The 16961-nt window shown below is 43.4% G+C and overlaps 1 protein-coding gene, 1 long non-coding RNA gene, 9 other non-coding genes and 1 pseudogene across 12 annotated transcripts in view; 10 read left to right on the forward strand and 2 right to left on the reverse strand.

Moving 5' to 3' along the window:
* Positions 1-764: 764 nt before the first annotated feature.
* Positions 765-1978, forward strand: LOC132646380 (uncharacterized). The gene is made up of 4 exons (XR_009584608.1): positions 765-903; positions 1483-1530; positions 1720-1748; positions 1942-1978. It is a non-coding gene; the product is annotated as an uncharacterized LOC132646380 (long non-coding RNA).
* LOC132646581 (small nucleolar RNA SNORD74) lies at positions 1120-1196 on the forward strand. The gene has a single exon (XR_009584844.1). It is a non-coding gene; the product is annotated as a small nucleolar RNA SNORD74 (small nucleolar RNA).
* Positions 1584-1645, forward strand: LOC132646624 (small nucleolar RNA SNORD75). Its single transcript, XR_009584878.1, has one exon. It is a non-coding gene; the product is annotated as a small nucleolar RNA SNORD75 (small nucleolar RNA).
* Positions 1789-1871, forward strand: LOC132646562 (small nucleolar RNA SNORD24). Its single transcript, XR_009584828.1, has one exon. It is a non-coding gene; the product is annotated as a small nucleolar RNA SNORD24 (small nucleolar RNA).
* Positions 1979-2543: 565 nt separating the features above from the next.
* On the forward strand, positions 2544-2604 carry LOC132646582 (small nucleolar RNA SNORD44). The gene has a single exon (XR_009584845.1). It is a non-coding gene; the product is annotated as a small nucleolar RNA SNORD44 (small nucleolar RNA).
* A 235-nt stretch (positions 2605-2839) lies between these two features.
* On the forward strand, positions 2840-2903 carry LOC132646622 (small nucleolar RNA SNORD78). The gene has a single exon (XR_009584876.1). It is a non-coding gene; the product is annotated as a small nucleolar RNA SNORD78 (small nucleolar RNA).
* A 348-nt stretch (positions 2904-3251) lies between these two features.
* LOC132646565 (small nucleolar RNA SNORD79) lies at positions 3252-3335 on the forward strand. Its single transcript, XR_009584831.1, has one exon. It is a non-coding gene; the product is annotated as a small nucleolar RNA SNORD79 (small nucleolar RNA).
* A 116-nt stretch (positions 3336-3451) lies between these two features.
* LOC110565007 (small ribosomal subunit protein eS27-like) lies at positions 3452-8100 on the reverse strand (annotated as a pseudogene).
* On the forward strand, positions 3517-3598 carry LOC132646583 (small nucleolar RNA snR60/Z15/Z230/Z193/J17). The gene has a single exon (XR_009584846.1). It is a non-coding gene; the product is annotated as a small nucleolar RNA snR60/Z15/Z230/Z193/J17 (small nucleolar RNA).
* LOC132646580 (small nucleolar RNA SNORD47) lies at positions 3982-4059 on the forward strand. The gene has a single exon (XR_009584843.1). It is a non-coding gene; the product is annotated as a small nucleolar RNA SNORD47 (small nucleolar RNA).
* LOC132646564 (small nucleolar RNA SNORD81) lies at positions 4213-4288 on the forward strand. Its single transcript, XR_009584830.1, has one exon. It is a non-coding gene; the product is annotated as a small nucleolar RNA SNORD81 (small nucleolar RNA).
* A 150-nt stretch (positions 8101-8250) lies between the features above and the next one.
* The window catches only part of Dars2 (aspartyl-tRNA synthetase 2, mitochondrial), a 28733-nt gene continuing 20022 nt past the window's right edge, over positions 8251-16961 (reverse strand). Inside the window, exons 12-17 of one of the 2 annotated variants that reach the window (XM_060364547.1) lie at positions 16065-16124; positions 13951-14103; positions 12176-12394; positions 11680-11790; positions 10694-10769; positions 8251-8639 (exon numbers count right to left, since the gene is read on the reverse strand). In XM_060364547.1, the coding sequence (XP_060220530.1) occupies positions 8422-8639; positions 10694-10769; positions 11680-11790; positions 12176-12394; positions 13951-14103; positions 16065-16124 (837 nt within the window). In that variant the 3' untranslated portion in view covers positions 8251-8421. Of the gene's footprint in view, positions 8640-10693; positions 10770-11679; positions 11791-12175; positions 12395-13950; positions 14104-16064; positions 16128-16961 lie in introns of both variants that reach the window. The other variant, XM_021662588.2, reaches the window with a different exon arrangement.

A 16961-nucleotide genomic window follows, 5' to 3' on the forward strand; every position in this document is an offset into this window, starting at 1 on the left:
AGAGCTGTAAAAGGGAGAGTCGGGAACGCTTGGGGTTGGCCAGTCAGGTACTGGGGCAGCATCCAGGATTGTCGGGGAGCATGGGAAAAGGGGGCCACGCTGAGCGGAGAGGTGACACAGGACCCGGGAAAAGACGGGAGCGGAGCGCGGGGCCGAGGAGGAGAGGCGCACAGGTGAGGCTCTGGAGGAGGAAGGGGGCGGCGCCCCGGGAGCCGGTACAGCCGCAGAGGCGGCGGCGGCGGGGGTGTGTCTGGGTGTGTCTCCACCGTGGGGTCCTGAGGGAGGGGCTCGCGAGGGGGCGGGCACACGGGCTCTGCAGCCCCGAGCCGAAGGGGTGGAAGGTCGCCCCGCGCTCGGAGGGGAGGTGGGGCGGCGCGGCTGGACGCCCCGGGAGCTGTCTGCGGCCCAGACGCGGCCCGGGAGTGTTCGGGAGAGGCCAGTGGGGTGGGGGTGCGGGGCCCGAGCCCAGGCCAGGAGCAGCACCTACCTCCGGGGGTGGAAACGGGCCGGAATGGGCCGGAACACCGTCCCGGAAGTGAAACCCCCCGCCCCCCTCCTCCGCAGCGGGCGACGTGCCGGAAGGAAATCAGTCACCCTCACACCGCCCCTCCCCCCCAGCGCTTTCCTTGCGGGAGCCCCCTCGCCTCAGCCCGAACTCCTCGGGGAGGGCAGGGGGCGGGCTCGACGTGCCCACGGAAACTCCGCCCTCCAGGCGCTGCGGGGCGTGGCCAGCCGGCGAGCGGGAGGGCGGGAAGGAGGTGGGGCTTGAGGAGCCTGAGGGCGTGGACTGGGCGGGGCTGAAGTGGAGGCCCGGACGGCGGTGCGTCATGACGTCACGGAGCGCTTATATACTCGGTTCGGCCGCCATATCGGCCTTTCGGAGCTGTTCTCAGGATTGAACAGGTATGTATGCTCTGGTGTACGTGTAATGGTCTCGTGCCTTTTGAGGCTGGATTTTTGCAGGTCAAGCTACGAAAAGTGGCGGAGTTTGGGGGCCAGTGGTGAGTTTCATGTAATGCACAGACTGAAGGTTATGGGGATTGGCGTTAAGTGTGTACGTAATGTAAAGCGGTGCAGACTCCTTTTCTGGAAAACGTACAAAGAGGACTCGGCATGAGGGTTTCGCTGTGATGAAGGCTATGTTGGTAGGGACAACTGACCTTGTTGATGAATACCAACAACTCTGATGGCGGAGCGTGCTGAGTCACCTCGAGAGGTTTTTTTTTTTTCTTGTGGGTGTGTTGTGCGGCTAATCTGGAATGCACAGCACTGTAGTCTTCTCCCAGATGAACATGAGGTATGAGGAGTTCGCTAACAAAAGGCCCCAAAGTAGGCGTTTTCAGTAATCAATAGCCTACAGTTTCGTCTTTGGGTGGGCCGCATTACCACTGAACGCAGTTCCTTGTAGTGTTGATTAGTTTTTTTGGGAGTAAAACTGGCATAATTAAGAGGCCTAAAATAGCAAATCTTTTTTTCTTTTAGGAATGATGCTGTGGACCTCTGTGATGGGGTGTGTGCTATCTCAAGCAGGTAAGTCCAGCCAGGGAAGGGAATACTAGAAAAAGTATTATATTTAACTTCAAAGCCTATGATGGTATGAGAGTAGTGGACAGAAGGGATTTCTGAAAAACACTGTTCTGAGGCATTAATTCGTGTACATGAAAGGGAAAGTGCTGTAGAAGCGGTCTCTTCATTGTATACATTTCTTTTTATTTCTAGTTCTGGGGCAAAGATGGATGAAAACTGATGTAAGTACCGAAATGGTCCCAGAAGACATTGAAAGAGCAATGCCACAATGATGACATATTATTTGCTACTCTTGACAGTGGGGATGACGATAGATTTAAACCACCATGATTGTAACTGAGGCATACAGAGTTAATTATTTGGGGCTACTTAAAGATTAGGCAGAAGTTATACAGAAATTTGTTTTCATTCCAGGGCTTATGAAGAAGCTGTATGTAATGAGCGTGCAGGGTAAGTTTTGGTGTGAATGCAGAATTGTTTAAAAAGTAAGCAGAATTGTTTGGAAGAGAAAAGATTGTCAAATGAGCACAGATTGGGGAACCTGCAACCAGTACAATTTTGCAAAGTGCGTGTAGATGGCAGAATAGGAGGGAGGCCTGAAGCCTAGCACTGGGTTGCTACAGTCTCAAGCTGAGGGTTTTTGCATTTATGGGAACTAGATCTCTTGCAAGTGCCATAATGGAGGTAGGCCAGGTTGCTGGGCTCCCAAGTGCACAATCAGCCATGTAACATTGGTGGGTGACTTTTCCAAGGTATAGGAAAAATGCAGTAAAATGGTGGGTGCATGCAGATTACATCATGTGTAAGTTGTCTGCAAATTACTGTGACATACTCAAGACTCCTTTATTAATCTGTTTGAAATTGTAGGTGGTAGAAAAAAAATGGCTGACAGAACGGGAAACCAGAAGATGAAGCAGTGAGTAAAACTAAAATATGTAGATTAGGGGACAAATGAACATGGATTGGCAAGGCTGTCTTTGCCATGCGTTACGCAGCCATGTCTCCTCTGAACACAGCCTGCATGATGACAAGCAAATGCTGACTAACATGAAGATCTTAATTAGCTCTATCTGATACTGGGCTCATTTAGTTTTTGGTAGGTCAAATTTAATCTTTTGACTGTATTAAAATTATCTTTTCTTTCTTAGGTTCAGTTGAAGTTGTCTGGACAAGTTGTAAGTACTGGGAAATTGTAGGCCAATATAAACTGATTGTAGGCCATTATAAAGTGTCATGCCAAGATTTAAGATTTTGAGACAGCTGTATTTTCTTCATGGGTGTTTTTTCTTGGACCATGCTCTAATCAGGGTTTTTGTAATGATGTTGGTCAAATGTCTGAGCTGAAAATAACCTGTGGACAAATTAACACTGAAGAACCCTGTGGCAGGCAAATAAAAATAATCGATGCTAAACATGCTTGTAAGAGGTATAATTTTAGCTGCTATGTGCATGCTTTTGTTTAGATGGCATAATTCAGTAAGGCTTTTGGAGCCATTTGCAGTATGTAACTGTAACATGTAACTCTTGAACATGCATGTGCTACATCAGCTCTAAATTGTACCTTAAATTTTTTCAGGTCCAAATTGATCTTAATTTACATTTTTTTTTCTCCGAGACAGGGTTTCTCTGTAGCCGTGGCTGTCATGTAGACCAGGCTGGCCTTACAAGTTGGTCTTTCAAATGAGGGTAAGAAAGAATTTTTGTATGCTTATTTACAAATAAAGTACTGTTAGTGATGACCCACGAAGCTAAACAGATGGGAATCTCTCTGAATAAGATTGAAGATTGATTCTTAGTCTGAAACAGTAGTTACAAACTTCTGTAAATCTGCTTTAAAAATAGCTGTTTCTAAATGGACCTGAATTTCTGCAGGTAGCAGGATGTGTGTCCCCCAGAACAGAAGGCACTGCAAGCTTTATGCTAAGGTAAGTATTTACTGGTGAAATACGTACATGTTGGAAAGCACTTTGAACAGTTTCCAAATACAAGCCGATACAGTGATGATAACATAGTTCAGCAGACTTGTCCTGATGAACAATCTTAAGTCTTTCGCTCCTATCTGATGTATCTGGCTGTAATTGTTCACTGTAGCCTCCTTCAAAGAGTCTTAATAGTTTCCAGTACTAGTTGGAAGCCCGGCACTAGTTAGTGATTATGAGACCAGAACCTGAGGCTAAGGATTTGTAAACTTTGCTCTGCCTCTGACAACCCATTAGAACAATCTACATGTCAATATAAGCATAAGGCTGTGTAATAGTGCCACAGCCACTAGTCAAGAGAATTCACAGCCCATTGAAACCAGTGTTTTGAACCCAAACAATAGTATAGAATGTAAAGAATTTAGGATAAATGCCTGGGCTAATTAGTTTTTATTTTTTTTTTATCTTCAGACAGCCTCAATTCTGATTTTCAAGGTAAGTCAGCTTTGTACAGATAGTAGGTAATATGGCCTGTAACCAGTGATGTGATGATTCTGCCAAATGATACAAAGTGATATCACCTTTAAAACCGTTCCATTTTATTTCTGAGGTTACTGTAGTAGCATGTAACCTCCAACTGTTGTAAGCAAGATTAATAAGATTTTGATTCTTACTCTTTTAAGGGCTCTGATGGCAGAAGTGGACATGCAATGCACCTTTCTATTTCAAAGGTGAGAACTGAAAATTGCTGTACTTAAACCCACTCCAGAATATATGATGATCTAACTTCATCTTGAACTCTCACACTGATTATTTGATGACAGTAAAGATCTGATATTCTGTGCAAAATTTTAAAGTTATGCTTAAATTAAAATTGTGGAAATGTGTCTAACAGATACCTCTTTTGCAGGTGGCTGAATGGAGGCTCCAGTAGATTATATCATCTTGTTATGCTGTAATAAGAATTTTACCATTAAAACAATAAATTGCATTTGGAGAAGTGTGCCTTTTCATTTTCACTGAGGTTGAAGTCCACCAAGCTAATTGTGGGTGGGGCATTCTCCAGAGAACGACTGCTCAAACATTGGTTTAAGCTAGTGCCAGTGACTGGAAGTTCAGGATCCCTGTAAGTTGCAGATCAGTTAACTGGAAGCAGAACTACAGAAGCCAAAAAGCAAGGCCACAGAACAGGACTACGGATGGGGGTTTGGATTGGGAGGTGGTGCCAAAAGTTTTATAGCCAGAAAGGTTCTGCAGTCTGGGGCCCTGTTGAAAGTAAGCTGCTGCTGCTGGCAGTGAGGTGAGGGGTGTAGGAAATGGGCATGTACGTAGGTGGTAAGGGTTGTAGTTTAGGATAACAGCACAGGCTCTTCTAAAGAGTTGAATTCCCAGGAACCATGTGCCTTACAGCTATAGTGATACCTGGTTGGTACCCTCTTCTGGTGATGTACTCATGCAGGCAGGAAGTTTTCCTCCAGTAATCTGAAGGTGGTAGTAAGTGCATTCTGGGCATCTGGCAACATTTGAAGCTGCATCTTCAGAAGGGACAGGAGATGGATCTGGAAAAACCCTAATAAAGTCTTAAGCCCAAATTCCTGACACTGAAGTTCCTAGTCTGAGACCATGCTGTCCCCTAGTTAAGTGCAATGTTGTGTTAGCTGGAACATTGTACTTGCATAGTTGAAAGCATGTGCAGCTGAGGCTATCTAAATCTTGCATTTTAATGCTTGGATTAAGAGCTTTATGCCACCATACCTAACAAGTGCATGTACAGATTTTGGGAGGTACACATACAAGTGACACATGGACCTGGCTAATGGTAACAAAGTTGAGTTTCTAGCTGTGCTCATTGCAGAGGGATAGCGTATAGCTTGTGTTGGGTTCAATCCCTGGCAACCGATGGAAAGATACCAAGGCGGTGGAGGCAAAAGACCTGATGAGTTTTTCATGAGAAAAACAATCTTGTAGATGCTGGCTGTGGTCCCTCCAAAGCGGGGAGTTGAAGCTATGCTGCTTAAACTTGTTAACATGAATTATATGTAGTCATCTTGGAAAGAACTACCTATGGGGCATGCTGGCCTCAGTCAGGGATCCTGATAGATTTGTGCAGTGATAATTCCAGGTAAACTTATTTCTAAGTAAAAGGTATTAGGAGCTGACACTTAGGAACATGGGTGTAGGGTAGGCTGAGGGGAGCAGGGTGTTCAATCAGGATCTGCTTAGTACCCTGGGAATAGGGCAGAGTGAGGAGCTGGGGATAAGACTGGAAGGCTGATTAGAACTGAAATGGGGAAGCTCTGCGTTTTGTCTACGGCTCTCCCTATGGGCTCTCAGGAGTTGGGACAAAGTGAATTGGTGGGAGAGAAATTAGGGGAAGATTTGTGTGATCGACTGGAGAGTGACTGGAGGGGAAAGGCAGCTCCAGAGCTAGCAGAGGCTAGAGGATTGAGAGGAGTGGAGAGGTGAGTACCTGCAGTTGCCGGTTTCCCTGGCCTGCACGGCCTGTCGGCTACCATGGAACGCCTACAGGCGTTCACTTTACTGTATCAGTAGAACTTTAATTACAGTAAGCTTCAGAGTTATGTGTATATGCCACATTGATAGTGGTGTTCCTAGATTTCTATCTTCCTGAGACAGGTTTACAGATCTCTGTTCCCTCAGTGTTAGGATTATTAATATGCCCCACCGTACCTGGGTCATGAGGGCCTGAACTATGTCCTTCATGTTTATACTCACTTTACTGATTTACTATTTCCTCAGCCAGCCTATCTAGCTAGCTTATCAGTTTGTCTATCTATCTGGCTATTTTAATCTAAAATGTTTTGGGGGTGGTTCCCACTCATCTTGAATTAGGTGCTTTCAGTGCTGCTTCCTCCTGAAGGAGCATCCTTCTGTCAGCCTTGCTTTTCTGCCTGTAGGCTGACAGAACAGTGGAGCAACCAGTGCACATACTACCGTTTGTGCATGGCTAACGACCATGGTGGTTTTGTAGCATCCTGGGCGTTTCACATCCAAAAAGTAGGAATTGGGGTTCTGCCACAGGCACTTTTGTGTTTCCTCATCTCTTCTGGAGAAGGACGAAAGAGATCCTTTGTGAGAGGAGAGGCATGTTCTTGTAGGGAGGTTGTCACTTCCAGAAAGCTCCAGCCCATATTTTTAGATTTTCCTCTTATGTGGTATGCATATGTGCAAAGGTCGGAGGACAACTTATAGGAGCCTGTTCTTTCTTTTCACCTTGTGGATTCCAGGTATCAAATCCAGGTCTTCAGATTTGAAGGCACGTACCTTACCCAGTAAGCTATCTTGCCTATGGTCTTTTTGGAAACAGGGTCTCCTTGAGTTGCCTTGGCTGACTGGGGACTCCCTATGTAGATCGGGGTTGCCTCTGCCTCCAACTGCTGGGATCAAAGGCATGTGGTACCAAGTCCAGATGGACTTGGAGTGTTTTGGTTTTGTTGATATTTTTACTTTCTCCTAGATAGACCACAAGATCTGATCTTTCCAGTAGGGAAATGTTGCATCTCAATATTGTTGAAGCTTATTACCGTTTTTTGTCTGTTTTGTCAAGACAGGATTTCACTGTGTATACCTGGCTGGCCTGTGTATAACTGTAGACCGACCAGCTTAGACTTGAACTTACAGAGACCCAGTTGCCTTTATTTCCAAGTACTGGGATTAAAAGGGTATGCCACTACTACCTGGCTAGCCTATTTTTATAGGAACCAAAAGAGGTGAGAGAAAATTAGCTGCCAAATAGGCTCTCATCTGTCTCCTTTAATCCTTCCATCTCAACCTCCTGAGCACTGTGCCACAGCAGGCCCTTGTTAGATTTTGTTGTATGTATACGGGCATGATGCTGGTGTGTACATTCTATACAGCTGCTCTACTATTGAGCTGCTGTGTTGGTTTGAGTATGAATGGCCCCCAAAATTTAGATATTTGAATGTATAGTTACCAGGGGGTGGTACTTTTTGAAAGGACTAGAAGAATTAGGAGGTGTGGCCTTGCTGAAAGAGTGTGTCACTAGGAGTGGGCTTTAAGGTTTCCAAAGTCTATGCCAGGGTGGTGGCACACACCTTTAGTCCTAGCACTCAGGAGGCAGAGGCAGGCAGCTATCTAAGTTCTGAGGCAAGTCTGGTCTACAGAATGAGTTCCAGGACACCCAGCGTTACAGGGAGAAACCCTGTCTAGAAAAACCAAAAAAGATGGAGAACTCTCTGCTACTTCTCCTGCACATGTCTGTGTGTTTACTGCTATGCTTGATAATGGACTAAACTCTGAAAACGTAAGCCAGCCCCAATTAAATGCTTTTTTTTATAAGAGTTGCTTTGGTCGTGTTGTCTCCTCACAAGAATAGAACAGTGACTAAGACAGCTGCACTTCCAGCCCTGCTTTATAGTATTTCAGTATCTTCCACAAACATACCTCCTGTTTCTGGCAACAAGAGACCTGTGAGATAGCCAGGACCAGTGGCATTCATGTTATATAAGCAGAAGGGAGGCTGAAATGTTTGTCACTTGCTCAAGGGGAAACACTGAAGAGAATTTTGTGATTTGTGACTTTTTTTAAAATTCTGCTGCGCTACTTCTTAGTATATTATGTTGCTAGCTAAAAGGTCACCACCAATTTATCTGGTTCTTCTAATGAGGCTGGATGAATGGAAACCCTCTCCCAGCATCAACAGGCCGGTCTACAAAGGGAAACATTTTCCTGTTTGACTTGCTTTCCTCTGTCCTGAATACTGCACATCTGGGTATGAAAACATGCTTTGAAAACAGGAAGACTAAATGATCCAATAAAGAGGTTTTCTGTTTTGTTTTACAATTCTTCAATTAGAAAACACCCACGAAAATCCTAATCACAGAAGTCCTAACAGTACATGTTACCAAATCACCACAGTGTGGTTTTTTTCTACTCAGAGATGATTGCTTCCATAGAGACTTGATTCTAAAGTCTGTGGCAGGTCTGGATCTTATTAGGAGCTCAGGTGGTTGGAAGGTGTGGCTGAGGCTTTCTCCTCCTCTTCCAAGTCTGTTGGCCACGAGACCTGGATATGGTAAGGCTTCAGCTCTTCAGGAAGCACAGAATCGGGGGCATTGCTCATGAGGTCATGCCCTCGGTAGGATTTGGGGAAGGCTATGACATCTCTGATGCTGGATGCTCCTGTGACAAGACACACCAGTCTGTCTAACCCTGTGACATAAAACACATAGGTAACAGAGTGAGAAATGTTTAGCAACTTTTTTTTTTTTCCCTTGGTGGAGGGTGGTTCAAGACAGGATTTCTCTCTGTAGTTCTGGCTGTCCTGGAACTCATTCTGTAAGCTAGAAACTTTCTGTAAACTCAAAGATCCACCTGCCTCTGCTCTCAAGTGTTGGGGCTAATTGGCCTAACTTTTTTTTTTCTTCCCCTTTGAGATATGGTTTCAATATATAGTTGGCTGGCCTGGAACTTGGAGAGATCAGCCTACTTCTGTCTTCTGAGAGCAGGGATTAAAGACATGCCTACCACTACTGGCCTTGGTCTTTAAAAGATGTAGAGAAAAAATTTTTTTCTTGGCCCTGGCTTCATACATTCTAGACGAGTGCTCTACCACTGAGCTACACCCTCAGGCCTGTAAAGAATTAAAATAATTTTTTTGTTTTGTTTTTGAGACAGGATGTCAAGTAATTGAGGCTAGCTTGGAACTTTCTGATATTTTTATCATGTGTGTCTGTGCACATGACTGCAGGTGCCCACAGAAGCCAGAGGTGTCCGGTCCCCTCGCTTCTCCAGCACTGGAATTATAAGTAATTGTGTTGTGAGCTGCCTGAGGTGGGTGTTGGAATTCAAAATCAGGTCATATCTGATGCACATAAGAAATGACTGTGGCTGCATACAGAGGACCTGCACAGACTCAAGTCAGATGGGGACCAATGGTCAGAGTGGGGAGTGGACATGAGCTTCTGGCCCTAACCAAGACGCTAACTGCAACTGACATTCGCTTGCAAAGGACAAATTAGTTTTCTCCAATAGTCTCACTGGGTACATACCACACTTAATGGTAGGCCCCATGCTCAGCAGGAGATGGCTAACACAAAAAGGATCCAGTCATAATTTTGTAGATTTTTGTCTCATTGCTTTGTTGGGGCATTCTCTGTCTTACTGGTGTTTCGCTTGTATATTATGGTTTCTAGTTTTGTGTGTGTGTGAGGGGTCTCTCTCTCTCTCTTTTTAATCTTTTCAAGACAGGATTTCTCTGTATAACCCTGGCTGTCCTGGAACTCACTTTGTAGACCTGGCCGGTCTTGAACTCAAAGAGATCCGCCTGCCTCTGCCTCTTGAGTGCTGGGATTAAAAGCATGTACCACCACCATCCAGCTGATTTTATGTTTTTATGTGTGTGAATGTACAGTTTTTTCTTTTGTTTTCCTGTTTGTTCTTTCTAAAAAGAGCAAAGAAAGGATGTAGAATTGGGTGGGTAGGTGGGGAAGTGGGAAGAGTTGGGGAAGTGGGAAGAGTTGGGCGAGGGAAAACTGATCAGAATATATCATATAATTTTTTTTGTAAATATTAAAAAATGATTTATTTATGACTTTTATGTTCATTGGCTTTTGCCTGTGTGTATATCTGTGTGACGGGATCAAATACCCTGGAATTGGAATTATAAACAAGTTATAAACTGCCTTGTGGGTGATGGGAATTGAATACAGGTCCTCTGGAAGAGCAGCCAGTACTCTTAACTGCTGAGCCATATATTTAGGCCTTCATTTTTCTTTTTCTCCAATTTATTTAAATTGTTATTTAGCAGCAATAAGGAACAACATCATTCAGGTCCTATGGAAGAGTAATAGACACTTTTTTGTTGGTTGGTTTGTTTTTAAGGGTGTGTGTGTGTGATGTGGCTCTTAATGTGATCTTGGCTGACCTGGAATTTTTGATGTTGAATAGGCTGGTCTTGAATTCACAGAAATTTGCCTGCCTCTGCCTCCCAACTGTTGTGTGTGTGTGTGTGTCTATGTAGCTTGTAAATAGGCACACACGCGCCTGCATGCATGGGTGCCCACACCTGGCAGTAAAATAAATGTAGGGTGTTCTTAGATGCACAGGCTCTGGTTCAGTCTCGCTTCTCATGAATTACTGAAATAAGAGACTCATCTCACATGGAACTCTTGGACAATCAATCCCTTCCCCTTTAAACTTAGAGTCTGAATTTGAGATACAGTGCCATGGAATGGACTTTACTGCAGAAAAGACAAATTGTTTACCTAAGGCAATTCCTCCATGAGGGGGTGCTCCACAGTCTAAAGCCTGGAGCAGGTGGGAAAGCAGTTGCACATCTTCCTGAAATGCAAAACATTTTATTTAAATATATACTGAAAGTCTTCTATCACAATGTAACAGTAAATACTAAGGAGAAAGTGAAGTTGAGTTTAAGAAATGACATGACCTAACAGTGATAATGCAGGGGGAGACTTTAAAAAAACAAAACAAAACAATTTTCTGAGGTTTGAGGGACTGTGGAATAAGACAAGTGACTCACTCACTCACTCAGCTGTATTCCAGCACTCCAGAGAAGGCAGGATTATAATGAGTACCAGCCTAGCCTGAGCTATAGAGCCTTAACATAAAAACCAAACATACACGTAAAGGCCTACTATTTCTTTCTCTTAATGTTATCATTCATGGGAAATGACACTTTAGGAGCTTGGTCTCAGGGCCATCCTTCATTTCCTGTACTACAGGAGACAGGGTTTTGCTAGTCTAAGCTTGACTCAAATCCACAACCCCACCTCAGCCTCTTGAAAGGTGAGATGTCAGGCTTATGCCAGCATGCCTGGCTCTGTGCTTCACAACTTGGGCAAGGACCTCTCAGTTTCTTATCTTTAAATGAGAATAATGAGGATATCTATCCATAGAAATTAATTGCAAGGGTTAAATACAGTGTAATATGTTTTGTTTGTTTGTTTTAAAGTTACAGTCTTGCTACATAGCCCAGGATGGCCTGGGACTCAGGGCAATCCTCATCTCTCAACCTTCTAACTGTTGGAAATACATGCATGAGTCATCACATTTGGCCATGTAGCATGTAGCCCCTGGCACACAGTAAGCATTAATGAGCAACTATTATCATTTGTTCTTCCCAGACCTATGTTAAAAGCTGATATTCTGTATCTAGTAAACTCTCCATTTAAAACAAATGCTTCATAAAGCAAGTATGTGGGTAAAGGAAAGGTTAGAAGGCACTCCTTACCTTTAGTAATGTTGCCAGGATGTACTGCTGTAGCTGTGCATCGTGAACTCGGATGGAGCCACCTCCTAACTCAGTGCCGTTTAAAACCAAGTCGTAGTGTTGGCCACGAACCTACAAGATGACAGAACTTTTAGAGAAAATTCCTGGCTTTCAATTCTATAGGGTCAAGATACTGCACTTAAAACACAGTTTATTAACAGTAAGCTCAGGACTGGAGAGCTGGTTTTGCGGTTAAGAGCACTAATTGTTCTTCAAGAGGACCTGGGTTCAATTCCCAGCACCCACATTTCAGTTCACAACTGTCTGTAACTCCAAAATCTGACACCCTCACACAGACATACATGCAGGGAAAACACCAATGCACATAAAAAAAAAAAATTAAAAACCAAAACCAAAAAAACAAGTAGACTCAGTTTTTCCTTGTTTCTCCTAAGTGAATCTGGAGGTTCTTTTTATCTAGTTAGATACTTCCTTTTCATTTGGAAGAGATCAGTACCTTTTCAGGCTCAGTATAGAGGAGGTGGATGTCACTGGAGTGAGGAGCAGTAAATGGGTGGTGGGCTGACTCCAACTCTGTGGGACTTCCTTCCTTGGTAAGGAAGAGTGGGAAGTCTACCACCCAAAGGAAAGAGAACGATGCTGGGTCACGGAGTACCACTCCCCTCATTTCCAAAAGGTCTGCACACTCTAGTCGTAACTTTCCCAACAGAGAGCACTGCAAACAGAAGACACAAACCTTAAGTTAGCTTCCTGTCAGAGTGGACATCTGATGACACACCCTAAATGCTGAAGGCCACTCTTTGGGAAAAGACTGGTCAATTAGGAGATGAGACACTCTTTCTAGGAGACAAAGATCTAATTGCCAGATGGACAAGGAACACAGGCACCAGAGCCTTACAGACTAAGCTCTGAGCCTGTTTGTTTACTTAACTAATTTTTCTGCATCCCATCATAAGTAAATGGGGATAAAATACCTACTCTAACACTGAAGTGATTATCTACCTATCCTCCCTCCCACCCACTGACCCATCCATTCATCCATCTATTCCGAGACAGGGTTTCTCTACGGAGCCCTGTCTGTCTTCAGACTTGCTCTTCCTGAACTACTTAACTCAATCCTGGCTCAACCTCCCGGGAGACTGGGCCCACAGGTGCACATGGCTATGTCCCAGGTTAGGTGAGAAACATTGCCTCAGAATGCACTACTCAATATTAACTTCTGCCTTCACACAGGCCCTCACCTGTGCACACACCCACACACTCATACACACCACACACTCGTCACATGTACACAAAATGGGAATTCAGGAAGTAGTTAATGGTTTACTTCTTATTTCTCCACTTACTGGCTGCATTACTATGAGGTAACTTAAGCTCTACACCTTAGTTTTCTTTCTCCCTCCTCCTTTCCCATTTTCCTTCCTCTCCTTGGTACTCCCTTGAGACATGGTCTCACCTATGTGGCCTAGGCCTACCAAGGCCTCCCAAATGCTGGGATTACAGGTGTAAGCTGGTATGGCCAGTTCTCTAACTTTTAATATCCATGTTTCACTTGTGTTTTGTATATTTTACAAGGACCTTTCAAACTGCATCCACTTTCCTGACCATTCCCCGACAAAAAGTGATTTTGTTAGTACATGGCTGCATTTACCACCTATAGCTGAAAAGTCCTGCCTCAACTATACCAGCTGAGGGCATCAGTCCAGTAGTCCTCCTCTCAGTGATCTGAATTCTCCCGCTATAGTTTTAGGAATGCAGTGTATACAAAATTTTCTATTTACCAAATTTCTCTCTCTCTCTCTCTCTCTCTCTCTCTCTCTCTCTCTCTCTCCCTCTTTCTTTGGTTTTTTGAGACAGGGTTTCTCTGTCTAGGATTTCTCTGGCTGTCCTGGACTCAATATGTAGACAAGGCTGGCCTTGAACTCACAGAGATCTGCCTGCCTCTGCCTCCTGAGTGCTGGGATTACAGGCGTGAACCACTGTCCTTGGCTGCCAAATTTCTTTCTTTTGCAAACCTTCAAAATATTTTTTGTAGTTGTACTGATTTCCTAATAAGAGTGAGATCTGATGTATATAATACCAGTGAGATTAATAACTAATGAAAAGACTCCAGTTTTGAAACTTTCATTTTGTGTGTGTGAGGGAGAATTTGCAAAGGAACTTACGCAGAGCAGTCTTTATGAAACTAACAGTCCATTTTAAATATTTAAATAAACAAGAGATAGAGGCAGCTTTTAGCACATACCCGTGAGCGGAGACAATTTTACTTACTGCTTTCTCATGCTCCCCAGCAGTCAGTAGTACCATGTCCTCTTCTTTTATCTCCATCAATTTGGCTAATTCCAATCTTTCCTCCTCTTTTATGAATTTAGCAAATGGTGAACTCCAGTTCCTCTTGGCATTCAGGAATATAGGCAGGACTTCCTTGATAATGAAAAAGGCTTATTGATATTTTTTTTCAGAAGTAAGATGTATTTGTTTTCTCATAGTAAAAAAGATTACATGTTCCAAGTAGAAGATAACTTACATGATTGTCTTAGGGTTTCTACTGTTGCAATAAACACCATGACAAAAAGCAAGTTGGGGAGGGAAGGGTTTATTTGGCTTCCATATCACAGTTCATCATCAATGGAAGTTAAGACTAGAACTCAAACAGGATAGGAAGCTGGAGGCAGAAGCTGATGCAGAGTCTACATAGGGATGCTGCTTACTGGCTTGCTCAGACTGGTTTTTTTTTATAGAACCCAGGACCACCAGCACAGGGATAGCACCACACAGAATGAGCTGGCCCCCCCCCCCAGACTGATCACTAGTTGAGAAAATACTTTACAACTGATACTCCTTCCTCTCTGATGACTCTAGCTAGCTCAATGATACTATTTCTTTTTCATCATGAACCCCTTCAAAATCCCTTCAAAAATACAATTCTATTGTTTTTTTTTTTTTTTTTTTTTTTTCTTCTCAAGACAGGGTTTCTTTGTGTAGCATTGGCTGTCTTAGACTCTCTTTGTACACCAGGCTGGCCTCGAACTCACAGAGATCTGCCTGTCTCTCCCTCCCCGAGTGCTGGGATTACAGGCATGCACCATTGCACCTGGCTTCAAACACAATTTTTTAACTTTAGTCCTGGCGTGCAGACCTGTAAGTTCAGCTACTTAAGAGACTGCAACAGGAGGCCTGTACTTTTCCAAGACCTCCCTGAGCTACACTATGAGTCCAAGGCTAGCAGAGGCAACTTAGTAAGATCCTGTCTAAAAAACTGAAAAAAGGATGGCAGAGGATATAATTGATCTTAGTGGAAGAGCACTTCCCTACATGAGGGAGGCCTTAGAAGCTTCTGTGACTTTTTTTTCCTTTTGGCAGATCACAAGTAAATGGAAAAGGCCAGTGAGATCTCAGTGGTAAAAGTTTGTGACCTCTACATGTGATCTCTCCCATCTTACATCTCCCTTCCTCTGTATACTAATAAATAGTCCCACCAAACAGAGACTGGCTTGGCCTCCCAAGTGCAGGGATTATAAACATGTGCTACTACATTTGACTTTTTCTTTTTTTGTCTGCAACAGGGTCTTGCTTCCTACTCTGGGCTCATAGTGGTTGTGCTTTACCTTCCTGAATACTAGGTACAGATGTGTATCACCATGGCCAGTCTGAAAGAATATTTCTACAGAGAGAAAAAGAAAGGATGGTTCTTTAATTTAACTTTATGAATAGCTTTTCACAGCCTTTTTTTTTTTTTAAACATTTGCTTTGACCCATTTTGGATATTTCTTCCTTCTTCCCTTCCTTCCTGTACTGATGACTGAACCTAGGACTTTGTACTTGCTAAGCAAGTATTCCCCACAGGGCATCATCCCCAGTCTCTCTCTTTTTAAAAGGCTGAGACAGAGCCTGGCAGTAGTGGTACACTCCTGTAATCCCAGCCCTCAGGAGGCAAAGGCAGGTGGGTCACTATGAGATCAAGGCCAGCTTTGTCTACAAATCGAGCTCTGGGACAAGCTGGTAACCCTGGCAGCCTTTACTCTCTAAGTAGAGAGTATGCCTTGAACTTGTTACCTTCCTGCCTCAGCATCTGCCCTTGTGTTTCCTTCTTATTGAAAAATATTTTTATCCTTCTTTGAGCTTGAGCTGGGAGGTAAGTAGTCCATTTAAAAAAAAAAAATTGAGAGCTGGCTATTATGGTGCACACCCATAACTCCAACGCTCAAGGAAGCCTTGGCTACATGAGACCCTGCTTTAAAAGAGCAAAATAAATACAATGACAGCAACAAAAGGAAAAAACACACATAACACAAAGATAAATCTAATAAAACAAAACAAAATCAAAACTAAAGTCCGTATAATTGTTAGTGGGATACATACTCCCCTAAAACACTGTTCCTTACCTGACTGAAATGGTGAGCTGCAAAATTTTTAATGAACTCAATGTCTTCCTTTTTAAAGTACTTCTGATGAAAGAAAATTAAAGTAAATTCAACAATATGGGACTCAGCTTTATGAACAGATTCAAAATGTCGAGTAAGATAGAACCAAGAGTGGAATTTAATAAAAACATAATTTCTTCTATACAATGACCTGTTTTTAAGGCACGCTTGCACAGGAGCTTTCCAATTACACGGAGCCCACCGTGACATCACCAGAAGACTGCTGCGGAGTGTGCAGGGAAGTGCAAAGGTGGCCCTACAACTCTCAGATCAGCAGGGTCCAGAGTTGGATTAGTTCAGGTTTAAGTATATTTTTAAAATTATCTGAATAATTTTATTTTTATTTATTTATTTATTTATTTGAGACAGGGTCTCACTATGTAGCTCAGCCTCACCTGAAATTGACTTACCTAGACCAGGGTGGCCTCAAACTCATAGCAAGCTGCCTGCCTTTAATCCCTGATCAAAGGCACATACCACCACGGTTAGCAAGTCTGAGTTTTAAACCACCATTACAAATATATTCAGCTGCTTATGTATCCAAATGCGTGTGGTCTTTCTTCGGTATAGTCTTTGTTTTTATTATTATAAATTTTAAGTTAACAAGTGTGTTTCCTCAGCAAGAATAATACTTTTAGAATTATAACAGTGAATTCAAAAGCAAATTTCTCAGTGTTTTCAAATTCCTGTCATCCCTTTCAAAATAGGAATTTCAGGACTAGGTTGGTGTCACACACTTATAATCTCAGCACTTAGGAGGTTAAGGCAGGGCACTGGAAGTTCAAGCTCAGCCTAGGCCACATGAGAGCCTGTCTAAAAGAAGTAAATGTAAAAAAATTAAAAACCCCACAGTATTTT

The sequence above is a fragment of the Meriones unguiculatus genome, chromosome 11 (assembly GCF_030254825.1).
Source record: "Meriones unguiculatus strain TT.TT164.6M chromosome 11, Bangor_MerUng_6.1, whole genome shotgun sequence".
Lineage (NCBI taxonomy): Eukaryota > Metazoa > Chordata > Mammalia > Rodentia > Muridae > Meriones > Meriones unguiculatus.